The following is a 19,353-nucleotide window of genomic DNA, read 5'->3' on the forward strand; positions in this document are numbered from 1 at the left end:
TGGAGATGCAATCCCTCCGGATTCTTACATTCTGCAATACTCACCTGTTGGACATAATTTTCCAGGGACACCTGGTTCTTTACAACACCATTGCCTGTCTACCTTTGTTTGTAGACCAATTGATGGGTGGTCTTCAGTATGCCGCCGGCCGGCATCTTGGCGACCAGCATACCGGCACTGGGATCCCGACCGCCAGCATGCCGACACATATTCTCCCTCTTGGGGGTCCACGACCCCCCTGGAGGGAGAATAAATGGCGCCACCGCTCCCGCAGCGTGCCGAGTGCAGTGAGCCTGCAAGGGGCTCATTAGCGCTTGCCCAGCTGTCAGTATGCCGGCGGTCGGGATCCCGGCCTCCGGCCACTTATACTACACCCGATCTGATGAGTATACAAATTACCCAGCTCTTTGCATCACATTTTATTGTCTATTTGTTTGGAATAAAATACAGCGTTACAGTGTTTGGAGTATATATGCATTGGAGAAATTGGTGATGATAGCAGCTGGAGGGGCATTGCCCTCTCTCTGATGTGAGTCTGTCTACTATAAGTAGACCACCTTCTCTGATATTAGTTTCTACATTAGTGCTTAATGAGACCTTTCATATATAACAGAATTATACTACGAGGTTGATTCCATTGTTTTGGGCATATAAAAATCCTGTCTTAACGGGACTTTTTGTAGATGCCCAAACAACTGTCACAATTCAATTCTGTTTTGGCACTCATGCACATAGCGCATGTCGCGCCCAAACAGAGTATAGCTGTTTAAAGCAGCTAAATCTGTCTAAGCTCCTTGCTACGTCCAGCCCAGTTTGCACACCGGAGGCTGCGAGAAAAAATGTGTCCTCCATGGCCGCTGGGCGCGCAAGTGGTAGAACAATTTAATTGCTGCTGCTGCTAGGTGCCCTCTAGTGGCGGCTGCGGAAAAAAACCCCATTTGAATTGGCCCCATATGTGTGGGGGTGTTTTCCTTTCTTTTTTTTGTATTTTTGCAGAATGTAAGAATTTGGAGGGACTGAGGGCCTAATTCAGTAAGGACTGCAAATTCTGCTAACTAGCAGAATTTGTTATCCTTTTGCTAGCATGCTGGGGGCCGCCAATCGCAGGGCAAGGCCGCCCAGCATGCTGACCGCCGCCTCCTCCCCTTGATGAAGGAGAAATTGCGATCACATCGCAATTTCTGCTTCATCGTAGAAATTAGTGATGCCTCCTGTTCCCCATCGCAGTGGCTGCGTGTGACGTCATGCAGCCGCTGCGAGCATGCCCTCATTTGCGCCGCAACGCTCCTTCTCCACCATGGAAATGGAGCGTTGCTGCCCCCCCAAGCCCCGCGACTGCCTCTGCCTGATTGACACCTCCCTGCAGGATTGTAATAATTCCGGTTGGATCGCGATTTGCGATCCAACCTGAATTATCCCCTGAATCTCCAGACTAATATCATATATTGAGGACTGTATTTGGTCAATACTCTGCGTACAAGGAGTGGTTACTATTAGTGCCTGTGGTTATCATTTTTTATTTATTTGCATTGTTGGCGAAGTGTGGGGTGACCCTGCAGCCCTACTTGGCTGCCTTTAGGGTGCACCTGTCTTCACCACTATATATTGTTTCTGCGGCAGTCTGTGTGCAGAATCGCAGGGAAGTGAGCGATCGCGTTGTAGTAATAAAACCGCTAGTAAAGGAGGAAGGCTACTATTGTGCTTAGTACCATGAACAGAATGCTATTTGTGCAATTTTCATCTTCATTACCTCTGAATCACATTGTGCAAACATGTATTACGGGTGCGGTACCAAATGTCGACATGGGAATTGTCAGCATCGTGTTTTAAGCGCATTTAAGTCCTGACACCGCGTCTAGCCCTAACACTTACTTGGACTCTCGACATTTTGATATTCAGCTGTCAACATTTTGAATGCTGACATTTTGACAACATGCCTGTATTGTGGCGTGTATGCTGCATGCCTGTACTGCGGCGTGTGCGAATGGCATACTGATTTTGAAGGCATGCCAAGCTGATCACATCTCACATTTGCAGGCATTTACATTTGCAATTCGATGCTGCTTGTGTTTAACTCCACATTGACTCCTATGTGCTGAACGCAGTGCCAGACAATGCACAATGTGGAGTCACTGTATGGTGCTGGATTGTGGGGTTTTAATGAATGTAATGTTGGGAAGGCATTCAGGTCAGTGATAATTAGTTGCACATAAGCAAAATGTAGTCTTCACATATGTATTTTTACCCTTTTAAATAGCTATGCGGTGGGTTCATTTCCTTTTTTACATTTAGCAGTGATCAGTTCAATGTTATGTCCATGATATAAATGTTACAATAGCCTTTTCTGCTTTCCAATAAAGCAGTTAAACTAATTTTGTTTTTCTTATCCATTTTTAAATATACCTTTGCTGATTTTCCTATATTTGCATGTACTTGCCTGCTTCTTTAGAGTAATGGTGAGTGTGTAATATACAGTAGTGTAAGTTACTCGAGGCCACAGTATACTTTCAATGTTTGAATTTGCTATCAATCACATGATCAACATTAATCGCTGATGGGTCACTAGTTTGTGCCATTAGCGTCCGATAATTTCTTTGCAATTGATCAGTTTGGTCTTCTAGAATTGTGGGTTAATCCTTGTTTCACAGTATCGACACTGCACTGTTCATTGTAGGATGTGGTATTATGCACTATGGAAACCAAAATGACTTGGACATGTATAGTTTTGTGTCTTTTGTACATGTCACGTACTGTATGGTAGATTTGGGTTTATCTGCCTTCTTTCATTACTTTTACCATTGTCTTGTCATAGCCTGGTTGCTGCTGTGCTATCCCAGTACCTATCACCGCTACAGTTCTGGTCCGCCAAACATAGACCACCTCCAGTCTGGATTTAATTATGCGTCTCCCTTTCCTTTTGTTTTCATGTAAAGAGTTCTATGCAACATTTATTACAACTAGTGTGGTAGAACATGTAACTAGGGAGTGGGCAGAGTTACCGTGTAGACAAATCATCTAGGTATTAATAAAGGTAGATGATTGTGAATATGTTTTTATTGTGTACAAGATGATATTTGTTCTAAGTTTTGTAACCCAAACCATGTCAAACTCTTAGATACGCTTTATGGGGGCCTGATTATATTGAGCTATAGTATTAAAGCAGAATATTTATTTTTTATTTGAAGTACAAATCAAAATGATAGGAATGCTAGAAATAAATCTGTGCCTGAGAAACTGATTTACAAAGCAAGAATATTCATTGCACGCTGGTGACTTTTCTGGGTGACTGTAGTAACTGTTGCAGCAATGCAATGTACAGAACATTGGGTCCATGTACTGGAACTGTGTCTCAGAACACAGTACAAGGGACAGCTATAAGGGGCCATGAAACCTTCGCCTGGATTAGCTGTATTTGGTCCCTGAGACTAATGAAAGAGTTGTAAACCAGAGGCTGGAGGTTTCTGGCTCCAGCAGGTGATAAGGCCCCGAGATTGCTTTATTGTCATTTATTATCACAACAAATCCTACAGTTGCAAGTTAAATAATAGAGGAAAGGGGCCGTTAATAAAACAATGTCATTTTGTAGACTAGAAAAAGGAGAAGGACTGACAAACAAGGTCGTGATCTGGGAGTGGTAGAAATATGAATGACATGAGGAAATGTTGCTTTTCACATTCATAAAATAGTTTCTCAGGGACTTTGACATTAAGGTAACGCATACAGGTTTGACGTTCAGGTTAATCATACAGATTTCCTCACCTTTCACACATAGATTACCTGGTAAGAGTAGATGGCCTTTTTCTAGAAGCATTTGGTAGTGAATCTACATGATAGACCTTTCACCAGTGTCAAATATTCTGGCCACATGTGCAGAGTTGGCGGCCAATTTTGATTTTCTTATGCCCTGTTTGTAAAGCAAACTATCTCTAAAGCAGTGGTTGTATATGTGGTGATCAGTGACCCATCCTGCATATAACCTCTTGTAATGGTATCTGGTCAGAATGCCGACATGGGCGTTAACAACCACCAACATCCACATATTATGTTAACACCAGAATGTCTACGGTACATTTTATTGTCTTGTTTTGGTTTAGGGCTACATTTTCATTGTATCAAAATGTAAATGTTGACATAATGAAAATATCAACATTTTGACCATATAAAAATGTGTGGATGTTGACATTTTACATGTTAACACACAGAACATGTCAAAATGTTGGTGTTGAAAATCAGAAAGTCAACTTTTCATACCACAGGGTCATACCAGCATAGAAATTGCTTTGTGACAGAATGTTTCCTATTAATCCTCGCTGACTGCTGTAACGCTCCATCAGAGATGATCATGATAGGAATGAATGAGCCAAGTGGATGCCTTGATTCGTCATAAACAGTAATATAAGGAATTCAGAGTCTTTTGTATCATTTTAATTGATCTTTTTAAAAGGCTCTACAAAATAATTACGTTAACCAAAATGGAATATCACATCACAATCCCACAAAGGACATATCAAGTAAAGTAATAAACTTTTCTAGTAAAGTTTTCTCTAAGTAGGTAATTATATGACGTAAAAAGTTCAGACAAAAAGAAGAATTCACAAGTTTTTAATGGCATATACAGTTTGTTCCTGTTTATCCACTTTGCCTGATTCCTGAAGGGTGAGGTTTGCAGTGGGAGTTGCCTCTGCTGGAATATACATTCATCACATGATACTTTAGAATGTGTGTGCAAGTTTCTGTTTACGACATGTCACATTCAATAGATTCCTGATTCAGATGTCTCTGTCCTAGGAAGGAAATTTCCTTTTGACACGTAGCTTTTGTCTTTGTTGGACAAAATTGTACTTCTGTTGTCCGTTCAGGGGCTCCTCTAAGGTCACAGTACAGTCTGATAGGCCTATTATTAGGGAATGTGCAATTGTCTCTTAATAGGAAATACTTTTTTAGACAGGTTCGCTGTGGAGTAAGGAAATAGCCCTCAATTCCACTAACCTAAATAAACGTATAGTGAGAACAAGGGGTTTCACAGTTCCAAAAGTATACAGTTGCCAGCACCAACAAATGTATTCTAATCTGCTTTTATTTCATATTGCTTATCATGGACAATATAGGGCATAATAGATGTTCTATTTAAGGTTATGGCAAAACCCAGAATCTAGTTTGTTGGTTTCGGTTGATTATACTGTTATTCTTTTAGCCCATAATCTTTGTTATGTTTTAATTAATATTTGTCGTGAATCACAGGTGGACGCAGGTTACACAGCAGCTGTGTCTTTGGACGCAGCTTCTGTGCAAAAATATGCTATTGCTGCTGGAGTTGTCTTGTGTAAATAGAGGCCTCCTGCGTGGTTCTCTGTTCCACTGCTGCATCCAAAGACGCAGCATCGGGTCATCTGCGTAAACCTCTGTTTACTCAGGATGGCTTGTGCTTTCACGTAGAAACTGGCCTTGACAGTGGGATTGACACGCCCCCATTTTCGAGAATGCTCTCTGACACTGGCCCACCTCAAAACGGCTGCAAAGGGGGCACTGGTCCGACGACACAGGACCTGATCTGCACATGCGTTGGGGGCGGTTCCTGTGCATCCGTAATTCAGCAAACATTGGAGATGTATGTAAATCATCAGTTTGCATACATTTCTGCATTAGTCCCATTGTTAATTAATACAGGCACACATCACCATTATCTACCATTGGTTCATTAGCTTGTTCTCAGCATTTATATGTAATAAAGTGTTAATGTGCAAATTAATTGATTTCTGTTCTTTATCTGACTATGAAATGAAATGTTACTTTTTTTTCTCTTCTTTTAACATTGTACCATTAACATCAACTCCTAATTGTACATCTACGCAGTTCTCTACAGGCGTAAACTGGGACTTGTTTGACGCAGCCAATCACTATAGTTTGAATTGGGATAATAATAATAATAATTATTATTTTATTTATATAGCGCTCTTTCTCCAACAGGACTCAAGGCGCTTTACAGACATCAAAAACAATACACATGATACAGAGGATTTAAGTAATACAGCAATAGATAAGCCACACAGATATAAAAGAAAACCTTAAGCACACAGAAAGCATAATGCAGGATTGGTGTAGGCATTTTGGGTAATAACTTCCAAGGGTTGTGTATTCCACCCTCACAGGTACCAAGTGCGGCAGCCATCTTGGGCGCTCAGCGTAGGATTACCCAGGGTGGAATAGTCCACCCCTAGAAGAGATGACACAAAATGGGGGTGATTTCAGAGTCCTACAGTTTAGAGTAGGGTACCAACAAAACCACAAGGTCCATGTATTTTTCATCCCATCCACAAGTGTACCATATGGGGCAGCCATGTTGGGCGCACTTTGAAGGTTACACTGTGGGAGGTAAGCCATACAAGGGCCAAGTTCATATATGGGAAAACTGATGCTTATGTAGTAGTATGATGTACCCTGCATGTAGGGCACAATGGAAAGGTGTGCAATCAGTGGAGGTAAACATTACAGGAAAAACACATGGTGGGGTGGAAGCGAGCTATTGGAAGAAAAAAAACAACAACACACAATAGCAGGTAACCAGTGGCAGAAGTAAAATTGGGATAATATTATTTTGGTAAGATCATAGTATGGGTGGGTAGGAGAATGTGGGGGGCATACTCAGAAGCAATGAAAATTCAAGCTTCTTTCGTTCTTTTTCTCTTTTTTCTTTCTCTTTCTTTCTTTCTTTTTCTTTCTTTCTCTTTTTTTTTTTTTTTTACTGTTTTTAAAATATTTCCTATTTTCTTTCACATATAGCTGTTTACTACTGTATATGCATCTATTCATGTAGTAATGTGTGTGGGGACTGCCATAGTTAAATGCACTGCCAAAACAAAAATAAAATGGAAATAAGAAAGCCAGGCAAGATGACCTATACTATTACAATATAAAGCTGCTATGTGAGTAGGCGGACCGCACCAATAGCAGTTAGATATATGACAATTGTCATGTGCAAGTTCATATTAGAAAAGTGACATTTATGCATAATGCTGACAGCAATGACTGAGAGCATCTACTAATATTAGAACTCCAACATCGTCATTAAATATAAAGAGTGATATTAAATGCATTGACATTTAAGTAGAAGCGCTTCATAAGCTGATGGGATAATAGAGCAACGCACATTGCCACCAGCAGCAGCTAATAATATTGCATTTTCCGACTGCTAAAGAACTACAGTAGATATTATAATACATACCTGCTGTGTGAACAGGCAGATTATGCCAACAGCAACCACACGTATGACAATTGTCACTCAGAAGCATATAACAGAATAGTGATTTCACCAACAATGCTGACAGCAATGACTGAGAGCATCTATTTGTATTAAGACTCTAACAGAGGGGAAACACTAGCCAGCAGTTTATTACCAATATAATCTGACGGATTTGAGGATTATTCAATAGTGTCCAAGACATGTGAGGCCATATCCTGGAATATTACACTCCAGGCCGTATCTAGCGAGTCCAGTTTGAATCTATACAATAAGTAAACACACTACACGATTATACAGTGATTTTACAGCCTAACAGTATACTTAGCACCTTAGGAGGTCACACTACTCAAAATCTGGTAATGAATTAAGATAATACGAGAGTACACTGGAAGACATTAATGTAAGTCTTTATTCATTTGTGCACTTATTTTGACAGTACACACAATATCATTGGAGGTTATAGTACCGATTAATCTGACTTTATATGCTGTGCACGACACATTAGGTACAGTGTGTGTTTTTAACAATATATGTCACACCTTGTCTTGTCAGTTGTTGTTGTTTTTGGTTGTAATATTTCACAGTTACAGGCCTTTTAACATTAATATAATAAAAGTTGTATTTTATGTATCCATTTATTGTTTAAGTGCGCCACTTAAAGACCAATTCTTTTCTTTCTTTGTGTATAAGGATGACCTATATAAAATATTTATTGGATTCAATAGTTTTACATGCCGGCAGCCACTAGATGGCGCCTAACGGAGCAATTCAGTTATTGCTCAACTCAGATGCGAACAGCTGCCATTGCTGGCATTTCATCTTTCACATTCCCCCCATATGCTGGTGAAATGAGTGAAAAGTGACCTGTGTGGCGCCCAAACGGCACTTTTCTAATTGCGCCCAACACTTTGGTTGGGTTTAGCCAATTTATTTGTCTAAACTCTATCTGGGCGCAAAAAAGACAGTGGAATTGAGAACCACTATCTCCCGTCACTTTAGACAGGAGATCGGGCATGCAGGTGGAGTGTAAAACAATCGATTTCCTCCCAAAATGTTGAAAGGTAAGTAGTGTTACAATATGTTTGTTTGTGTGTGTGTGTGTGTGTGTATGTATGTATGCATGTATGTATGTATGTTATCGGTGTGTATGTTGTGTGTGTGTGTGTGTGTGTGTGTGTGTGTGTGTATATATATATATATATGTGTGTGTATGTATATATGTATAAAATTATATTTATTATGACTAGGGAATTCTAGTGGAGGAAGTAGGGTGACATTTGTTTCTAAAGGACCTGTAGATTATCTAAAATGTACAACCAGTAATACCTGGTGTACTTCTGCTCCATGAAGTGGAAAATTATCTAAAGTGTAAACTAGGCACATACAAAATATGCTATTTGATTATCAGGTCCTTTTGGTCTAATGTGCATTATTTACTGAAAGGTGCATTTAGCACAAACTGACATTTATTTTTCATTGCAGTGGATGGATGTGGACACACAGTTCCCAGTGGAGAGAGTGGAACGCTAACATCGAAGAACTATCCTGGCACCTATCCCAATAACACACTTTGCTTAATAACTATCAAAGTTCCTGCCGGTAAAAGTCTGTATATAAAGCTGGCAGACCTGGATATTGAATCCAATGACTGTGACTCTGATTATCTCAAAATATACAAGGGATCCTCCACTGTGGAAATTGGTGAGTCCATGGGCTTAACATTGTAAAGGGGAATGAACTATGACCTTTATTCCATTGTTATGAAATCTATTAGAACATGCTGCAATCTTATTTCACCACAGTTTAATGGAAGTTGTAGAAAGCTGTAATAGGCGACATCTCCTCTTTCCTCTTATACTGTTTTAGATAAATCTGAACAGGAGACCTCTGATATCACATTTCCTACATGCTAATCACCTTTTTGTTTCCATGGAAACTGTTTAGGAAAAAAGGGGTAACAGAAGTTGTGAATGACCTTAGAGTGTGAAACACTAATTCACAATTCATCATTGTTTTCTTCCTTTTCTCATTCTAAAATTATCCACTGACAGGTGAAAATTGCATGCCTGTTATTAGACAATCGGGATGAGCTTGGTAATATGATCTACTTGCTAAAATAACTATTCTTATGCCGCCCATACATTAGGAGACTCCCATTAGATGCGAGCCATCCTGCGACACCCCCTGCCAGCTTTCTGTCATGCGATAGATTATACGGTGCTTTTGCACTGTACGATCTATCGTGCCTCCGCAATTGCCGGCGGCCGGAATCGACTGATCATATGTGCAGCACATATAATCAGTTGATGCACATCTCATCGTATTCGCACCCAAAACATGCACGCTGTGCATGCGATGGGTTGAATGACTGATCGATATCGTGTATTCGTGCACGATATCAACCTAGTCCTAGTGTATAGCCAGCATTAGTTTTATATTGAAGGATTTACTGGTAAAATTCATGTTTCAAAAAGGCTATTTATTCAACAAAATGACAAAACGAAACATGCTATATAGATAAATTTATTATCTGTTTTCATAACTAAGAAAGACCTGTTAAAAACATATATAATTTGGGATCTATTCTAATATATAGTCAGTTCTACTTTAAAGAAACACAAATTTAAGAAAATGTTCAGATGTTTTACAGATGGATGGAAAAAACAAACCAAAACAGTATTATGTATTTATTTATTATTAATTAGCAGTTTCTTATATAGTGCTGCATATTCTGTTGCGCTTTACAATTAGAACAAGTTATAGAACAAAACTGGACAAAAACAGACAGACATAGAGGTAGGAAGGCCCTGCTCGCAAGCTTATTATACATACCACTGTGTCTGGCTACCTGTCTGTTGATATTCCCTAATAAGGATTAGAGATTAATTACATATTATTGTCCTAACAATTAATTAACAGATAACAGGTTGTGTTCTTGAGCTTAAAGAGCTGTAACATATGTCGTCTTCCCCGTGTGACCTTTATTCTCTTTTCTACATACATCAGTCTTTGTCTGAGCCTCCTCTAACATCTGTCCCTGTCACAAGTTATTTGCTTAATGTCCTCACACGTTCTGTTTGGCACACACTGTTCATTTATTTTTTATTTACAACGGTCAGTCTGGTCCACAAGCGGTTCAAGCACAATGATTCGTAGAAGCCAACTTTTAAAATGATTGAGTGCTCACATTACCACTTATGACTGAAAGATGCAATGCATAGATGGATAGTGGCAGCACAATGCTGGTGCTTATGCATCGAATGATCATATTTTTAGCAATCATATAGGGTAATATCTCAGAAAGATGAGGTATACTGCATAAGTATAGGATCCCCGTATGTATCTTCAGGGTCCATAACACACATTGGAAATGTCTGCTGGGGTAACCTCGGAACAGCAGTCACCATAGCTTGTCACTGTATCCGGTCACGTAGCGTCCAAACAGACTTTTTCACACATTTTTATTGCACCTCTGGAGGCTGCGAAAAAAAATATGACTGCTGCGGCTGATGGGCGTCTGACCGGAGCATCAATTGAATAGCTCTGATAGACGCCAATTAGTATAGACGGCCCCTTAACTCTAGTGGTGTCCATGTGGTCGCACAAGGCAGTGAATGTGGTTACAGGCCTATGATAAAATCATGAAGTAATGTCTGCGTTGGTATAACTGGATTAGCAGATTATCAGATTTTTTTTCTTGGCCAATAACAAGAAATGCATTTGTGGTTTCAGTAGGATTGGGAGATTATCTTTTCTTGTGTGGCCTCCTATGTTTTTGAGATGTTCATGTTTAGGCTAAAGACATTCCTGGACAAATTATTATTTCCTGTTTTTTTGTGTTTGTGTATTGTGTTAGGAAATAGAACAAAGGTATGATCATATTATAATGTTGCTGTGTATTGTGAGTAGACAGGGAAGATATTTGTAACGGATGTTAGACTGTTGCGGTCTTTTACAGAAGGAAGCTGCAATAGTCATACACATGTGTTATAACTGTCAGTGATCTGCTAAAGTAAACAGCGCACTACAGTATGTGGCCCTAATGCTGCAATTACTGGTATAGGCCAGAGAAACCTTTTATTCAGAAGCTAAATTGAGATTACAGTAACTGTAAATGAAGCCACCTACACATTTTGCAGCTTAGTTTCATTAGTATGGTTCATTTGGTAAAATCGGGCAAACGTTATATCATGTGTGGGTTCATCCTACATGATCGAAATCTGTTTCAATTGGATTTGGTTTATTTATGCATAACGTAAAGCATGATGAGCTTTGTAATGATGAGAATTAGAATGATGGCCCACTTTATTACATGGGGTTAGTCAGAGCCGGCCTTAGGCATAGGCAAACTAGGCAGTTGCCTAGGGCATTTGGTATGCTTAGGGGCACCAGCAGTTTCTGCTGATTAAAATGATATGCGGCATGCCTATATTCTGTGTGTATTCCTGGAAATCACTGTAATGTAGCATTTCGTATGCAGATACAGCTGCAGTCGCACTCAGAATATAGGCATGCTGCATATCATTTTAATCAGCAGAAGCTGCTTGTGCATCCTAGCCACATAGTAATGCAAATAAGATGCATTTTCATAAACAAAAGGTGCCCGACGTTAGCAGAGCTGCCAGCTGACTCATGCCAGGCATCTCTTCCAGAACTAGCTGCGGTGCTAGGGGGCACCAGCCAAAATCTTGCCTAGGGCATCATATTGGTTAGGGCCGGCTCTGGGGTTAGTCATCTGACCAGAAAGATATGGGACTATGCATGCAGTGTGGCCCCTGTACAACGAGATAAACACAAATTTGTCGCAGGTATATGGCCAAATAGCAAATGTGTTTTGGTTGTTTGGCAGTGTTGCCAAATTGCCAATATACTGTTTGTGGACAATTTACTATCTTATTGTTACACATTGTAACATTTGCATATATGTGTAAAACTCACTGTACCTTAAGAGGGGTACTCACTAGATTTCTGGCTAGATTGCTTAGATTTGAAGCAGTGAGCACTCCGTGTGTACCCCCACAGCGTTAGCGATGCGCGGCCCCGTGCATCGCTGGTGCTAGATTGGCCTCAGCACACATCTCTCCCCAAATCGGGCCGTGAATACGGCCCTTTAGACCAGTATGTTAGGCAGACTGGTGCAGCACTGCTCTGTGGGTGGTCCCACCTGCTGTCTGCATATAGACTACATTATCAGTGACTGAAAATTGTGATCCACAGATGATTGTGTTGTGTGTGCAGTATAAAGAACCATCATACTAGTTTAAGGGGTATATTCAATTAGGGTCGGATTCATTCCGACATGCATGCTGGTGCAAGTGTCATGTTCCAAGTTTGGCGCTTTAAATATGTGATGCCCCTTTTACAGATTGAGATCATTCAGTATGTTCATATGTGCTCTCTAAGGGGTATATTCAATTAGGGTCGGATCCATTCCGACATGCATTTGTCGGAATGGATCCGACAACCCCTACTCAATCTCATCTCAATTCGACTTTTAAGAGTCGAATTGAGATGAGGGACCCAGAGGAGGAGAGGGGGGGAGCCGCTGGGAGACCAGCGGGGACAGCCGCGGGCAGATTGAGGAGAGCAGCGTTACAGTAGCACTGCAGGAGGTTGTCTCACAGCCACCCGACCTCACGGCAGTGTCCACCTGGCTCCAGCAAGCGTGACCTCACTTGCTGGAGCCTGGTGGACGCTGCCATGAGCGGCGCGGTTGTGAGACATCCTGCTGCAGCGCTGTGCTGTAGCACTTCTCTCCCCTGTATGCCCTGCGTCTGTCCCCCATCTCCTCCTCTGGGTCCCACATCTCAGTACGACTTTTTTTTATGTCGGACTGAGATGGTCTGAAACGGGGCCAAATCCTGTCGAATTTGGCCCCGTTTTCACTCAAAAGTACGTGAATCGGCAGCTATACCGCCGATTCACGTACTATTCGACAAGTCGAATTCCACGACTTGTTGAATAAAAACTGATGGGACTGAATAGGTTGAATCACTATTCGACCTTAAAAAGTCGAAAACTGCCGTCTTTTCGACAGACGGCAGTTTTCGACCCTAATTGAATATACCCCTAAGGCTGGTCTGTAGGTATGTGACAGGCTTAATTGTCATCCCTGCTGCAGATTTCTCTGTAAATCACGTTATGAGTTTCATTTACTAATTGTTCTGAAGATTTCTGATGCCATCTGTTTCTGACTTGCAACTCAATGTCAGACTATATTGTTCCCTAACATAATCATTTTGCAGCCTTGTGTGTGTGTGACATATCTAAATTAACGGTTTCCCTGTCACATTTTCATGATTGAATATATTCTATTTTTGTACTTATATATGGTTCAGATCTTTGGTGAAACCAGCCTAATTACTGAATGATATAGTGCAGTTTACAAGTCTACTGATTGTCTTTGGAGGGCATTGTGCTTTACATCATTGTAAAGATGTAGCTGGTGCCTTCTCTTGTCTGTCTCCAGCAACAGAGGCCTCTGATTCAGACCCTGGCCTCTGATGAAGCATACTTCTTTTGAGTGAAAGGTCCATAACTCATGTCCCGCAATCAGCAGCCAGTGAATTATTAAGGTTTGTCTGGGGAGTTAGTGGAAAGATAAAGCCATGGAGGATAAATCTATTGCTGTGACAGCAAGTGATCAGTCCACATCCTATCAGTGTCTGAGGTCCTCTTATCTTTCTCTGGCTGTGAGTTCTGTAATCCAATGTGCCTGTCTGTGGTTCACTGGAGGATTGCTGCTGACACTTCTATTACTTCCCTCTGATAGTGTGTGGATATGGAGCTCCCACAGGGAGGCTTTCCACTGTGGTGCATATGTGTATATATTGTAAAGGGGGGCATACACACGGAGAGATCCCTGTTTAAAATCGAAGCAATCTGACTAGATTGCTTAGATTTTAAGCATGGATCTGCCGTGTGTATGCCCCCCAGCGATAGCGATGCGCGGCCCCATGCATCGCTATCGCCGGTGCTAGATTGAGCCTGCATGCAGGCTCAATCTAGCGGGTTGCTCAGTTTAGCGCTATGTGAAGTGAGCGGCCCCCCCGTCATCGCCCCCCCCTCGCTCAGCACATCACGCTGTGCTGAGCGGGGGGAGAGATGTGTGCTGAGCGGTCTGTGTTAAGATCGCTCAGCACACATCTCCCCCGTCAGTACTGGCCTTTAATCCTCTTTTCTCTAACGTCCTAAGTGGATGCTGGGACTCCGTAAGGACCATGGGGAATAGCGGCTCCGCAGGAGACTGGGCACAAAAGTAAAAGCTTGAACTAGCTGGTGTGCACTGGCTCCTCCCCCTATGACCCTCCTCCAAGCCTCAGTTAGATTTTTGTGCCCGAACGAGAAGGGTGCATGCTAGGTGGCTCTCCTGAGCTGCTTAGAGTAAAAGTTTATTTTAGGTTTTTTATTTTCAGTGAGTCCTGCTGGCAACAGGCTCACTGCATCGTGGGACTAAGGGGAGAAGAAACGAACTCACCTGCGTGCAGAGTGGATTGGGTTTCTTAGGCTACTGGACATTAGCTCCAGAGGGACGATCACAGGTTCAACCTGGATGGGTCCCGGAGCCGCGCCACCGGCCCCCTTACAGAGCCAGAAGAACGAAGAGGTCCGGTGAAATCGGCGGCAGAAGACGTTCCTGTCTTCAACTAAGGTAGCGCACAGCACTGCAGCTGTGCGCCATTGCTCTCAGCACACTTCACACTCCGGTCACTGAGGGTGCAGGGCGCTGGGGGGGGAGCGCCCTGAGACGCAATAAAAATAGAAATACCTTAGGATGGCAAAAGAAATACATCACATATAGCTCCTGGGCTATATGGATGTATTTAACCCCTGCCAGTTTTCCAGAAAAAAGCGGGAGATAAGGCCGTCGTGAAGGGGCGGAGCCTATCTCCTCAGCACACAAGCGCCATTTTCCCTCACAGTTCCGCTGGAAGGACGGCTCCCTGACTCTCCCCTGCAGTCCCTACAGAATCAGGGTAAAAACGAGAGAGGGGGGGGCACTATTGGCAGCTAAATTATAAACAGCAGCTATAAAAGGGAGTAACACTTATATAAGGTTATCCCTATATATATATATATATATATATATAGCGCTCTGGTGTGTGCTGGCAAACTCTCCCTCTGTCTCACCAAAGGGCTAGTGGGGTCCTGTCCTCTATCCGAGCATTCCCTGTGTGTGTGCTGGGTGTCGGTACGATTGTGTCGACATGTATGAGGAGGAAAATGATGTGGAAGCAGAGCAATTGCCTGTGTTAGTGATGTCACCCCCTAGGGAGTCGACACCTGACTGGATGGTTGTATTTAAAGAACTACGTGACAATGTCAGCACTTTACAAAAAACTGTTGACGACATGAGACAGCCGACAAATCAATTAGTGCCTGTCCAGGCGTCTCAGACACCGTCAGGGGCGATAAAACGCCCGTTACCTCAGTGGGTCGACACAGACCCAGACACGGATACTGAGTCCAGTGTCGACGGTGAGGAGACAAACGTAATGTCCAGTAGGGCCACACGTTACATGATCACGGCAATGAAGGAGGCATTGAACATTTCTGACACTACAAGTACCACAAAGAAGGGTATTATGTGGGGAGTGAAAAAACTACCAGTAGCTTTTCCTGAGTCAGATGAATTAAATGAGGTGTGTGATAAAGCGTGGGTTTCCCCCGATAAAGTGCTAATTTCTAATAAATTATTGGCACTATACCCTTTCCCGCCAGAGGTTAGGGCGCGTTGGGAACCACCCCCTAGAGTAGATAAAGCGCTCACACGTTTATCTAAACAAGTAGCGTTACCGTCTCCTGATACGGCCGCCCTCAAAGAACCAGCGGATAGAAGGCTGGAAAATATCCTGAAGGGTATATACACACATACTGGTGTTATACTGCGACCAGCAATCGCATCAGCCTGGATGTGCAGTGCTGGAGTGGCGTGGTCGGATTCCCTGACTGAAAATATTGATACCCTGGATAGGGACAGTATATTACTAACTATAGAGCATTTGAAGGATGCATTACTATATATGCGTGATGCACAGAGGGATATTTGCACCCTGGCATCAAGAGTGAGTGCTATGTCCATTTCTGCCAGAAGAGCGTTATGGACGCGACAGTGGTCAGGGGATGCGGATTCCAAACGACATATGGAAGTATTGCCGTATAAAGGGGAGGAGTTATTTGGGGCCGGTCTATCGGACCTGGTGGCCACGGCAACGGCCGGAAAGTCCACCTTTTTACCCCAGGTCACCTCTCAGCAGAAAAAGACACAGTCTTTTCAAACTCAGTCCTTTTGTTCCCATAAGTACAGGCGGGCAAAAGGCCACTCATTTCTGCCCCGGGGCAGAGGAAGAGGAAAAAGACTGCACCAGGCAGCCTCTTCCCAGGAGCAGAAGCCCTCCTCTGCTTCTGCCAAGTCTTCAGCATGACGCTGGGGCTTTACAAGCGGACTCGGACACGGTGGGGGCCCGTCTCAAAAATTTCAACGCGCAGTGGGCTCACTCGCAAGTGGACCCCTGGATTCTGCAGGTAGTATCACAGGGGTACAAACTGGAATTCGAGACGTCTCCCCCTCGCCGGTTCCTGAAGTCTGCTCTACCAAAGTCTCCCTCCGACAGGGAGGCAGTTTTGGAAGCCATTCACAAGCTGTATTCCCAGCAGGTGATAATCAAGGTACCTCTCCTACAACAGGGAAAGGGGTATTATTCCACGCTGTTTGTGGTACCGAAGCCGGACGGCTCGGTGAGACCAATTTTAAATCTAAAATCCTTGAACACTTACATAAAGAGGTTCAAATTCAAGATGGAGTCACTCAGAGCAGTGATAGCAAACCTGGAAGAAGGGGACTATATGGTGTCTCTGGACATCAAAGATGCTTATCTCCACGTCCCAATCTACCCTTCTCACCAAGGGTACCTCAGGTTTGTAGTACAAAACTGTCATTATCCGTTTCAGACGCTGCCGTTTGGGTTGTCCACGGCACCTCGGGTCTTTACCAAGGTAATGGCCGAAATGATGATTCTTCTTCGAAGAAAAGGCGTTTTAATTATCCCTTACTTGGACGATCTCCTGATAAGGGCAAGGTCCAGGGAACAGTTAGAAGTCGGAGTAGCACTATCTCAGTTAGTGTTACGTCAGCACGGGTGGATTCTAAATATTCCAAAATCGCAGCTGATTCCAACGACACGTCTCCTGTTCCTAGGAATGATTCTGGACACAGTCCAGAAAAAGGTGTTTCTCCCAGAGGAGAAGGCCAGGGAGTTATCCGAGCTAGTCAGGAATCTCCTAAAACCAGGCCAGGTGTCAGTGCATCAGTGCACGAGGGTCCTGGGAAAAATGGTGGCTTCTTACGAAGCGATTCCATTCGGAAGATTCCATGCAAGAACGTTTCAGTGGGATCTTCTGGACAAATGGTCCGGATCGCATCTTCAGATGCATCAGCGGATAACCCTGTCACCAAGGACAAGGGTGTCTCTTCTGTGGTGGCTGCAGAGTGCTCATCTACTAGAGGGCCGCAGATTCGGCATTCAGGATTGGATCCTGGTGACCACAGATGCCAGCCTGAGAGGCTGGGGAGCAGTCACACAGGGACAAAATTTCCAGGGCTTGTGGTCAAGCATGGAAACATCTCTTCATTAAAACATTCTGGAACTAAGGGCCATTTACAATGCCCTAAGTCAAGCAAAACCCCTGCTTCAGGGTCAGGCGGTATTGATCCAATCGGACAACATCACGTCAGTCGCCCACGTAAACAGACAGGGCGGCACGAGAAGCAGGAGGGCGATGGCAGAAGCTGCAAGGATTCTTCGCTGGGCGGAGAATCATGTGATAGCACTGTCAGCAGTGTTCATTCCGGGAGTGGACAACTGGGAAGCGGACTTCCTCAGCAGACACGACCTTCACCCGGGGGAGTGGGGACTTCATCCAGAAGTCTTCCAAGAGATGGTAAACCGTTGGGAAAGACCAAAGGTGGACATGATGGCGTCCCGTCTCAACAAAAAACTAGACAGATATTGCGCCAGGTCAAGGGACCCTCAGGCAATAGCGGTGGACGCTCTGGTAACACCATGGGTGTACCAGTCAGTGTATGTGTTCCCTCCTCTGCCTCTCATACCAAAAGTACTGAGAATCATAAAAAGGAGAGGAGTAAGAACTATACTCGTGGTTCCGGATTGGCCAAGAAGGACTTGGTACCCGGAACTTCAAGAGATGCTCACGGAGGACCCGTGGCCTCTACCTCTAAGAAAGGACCTGCTCCAGCAGGGACCTTGTCTGTTTCAAGACTTACCGCGGCTGCGTTTGACGGCATGGCGGTTGAACGCCGGATCCTGAAGGAAAAAGGCATTCCAGAAGAAGTCATCCCTACCCTGATAAAGGCCAGGAAGGATGTAACCGCAAAACATTATCACCGCATTTGGCGAAAATATGTTGCGTGGTGTGAGGCCAAAGAGGCCCCTACAGAGGAATTTCAACTGGGTCGCTTCCTACATTTCCTGCAAACAGGACTGTCTATGGGCCTAAAATTAGGGTCCATTAAGGTTCAAATTTCGGCCCTGTCGATTTTCTTCCAAAAAGAACTGGCTTCAGTGCCTGAAGTCCAGACGTTTGTCAAAGGGGTACTGCATATACAGCCTCCTTTTGTGCCCCCTTGGCACCTTGGGATCTCAATGTGGTTTTGGGGTTCCTAAAATCACATTGGTTTGAACCACTCACCACTGTGGAATTAAAATATCTCACATGGAAGGTGGTAATGCTGTTAGCCCTGGCTTCAGCCAGGCGTGTCTCAGAATTGGCGGCTTTATCTTATAAAAGCCCTTACCTGATTTTTCCCACGGATAGGGCAGAATTGAGGACTCGTCCTCAATTTCTCCCAAAGGTGGTTTCAGCGTTTCACGTGAACCAGCCTATTGTGGTGCCTGCGGCTACTAGGGACTTGGAGGACTCCAAGTTACTGGACGTAGTCAGGGCCCTGAAAATATATATTTCCAGGATGGCTGGAGTCAGGAAATCTGACTCGCTGTTTATCCTGTATGCACCCAACAAGCTGGGTGCTCCTGCTTCTAAGCAGACGATTGCTCGTTGGATTTGTAGTACAATTCAGCTTGCACATTCTGTGG

General features: G+C 43.4%; 1 protein-coding gene across 1 annotated transcript in view; it reads left to right on the forward strand.

Moving 5' to 3' along the window:
- The window catches only part of DCBLD1 (discoidin, CUB and LCCL domain containing 1), a 149,025-nt gene that overhangs the window by 38,222 nt on the left and 91,450 nt on the right, over positions 1-19,353 (forward strand). Inside the window, exon 2 of the mRNA XM_063917210.1 lies at positions 8,723-8,941. Coding sequence (XP_063773280.1) covers positions 8,723-8,941 — 219 coding nt within the window. The remainder of the gene's footprint in view (positions 1-8,722; positions 8,942-19,353) is intronic.

Source organism: Pseudophryne corroboree, chromosome 4 (assembly GCF_028390025.1).
Source record: "Pseudophryne corroboree isolate aPseCor3 chromosome 4, aPseCor3.hap2, whole genome shotgun sequence".
Taxonomy (NCBI): Eukaryota; Metazoa; Chordata; class Amphibia; order Anura; family Myobatrachidae; genus Pseudophryne; species Pseudophryne corroboree.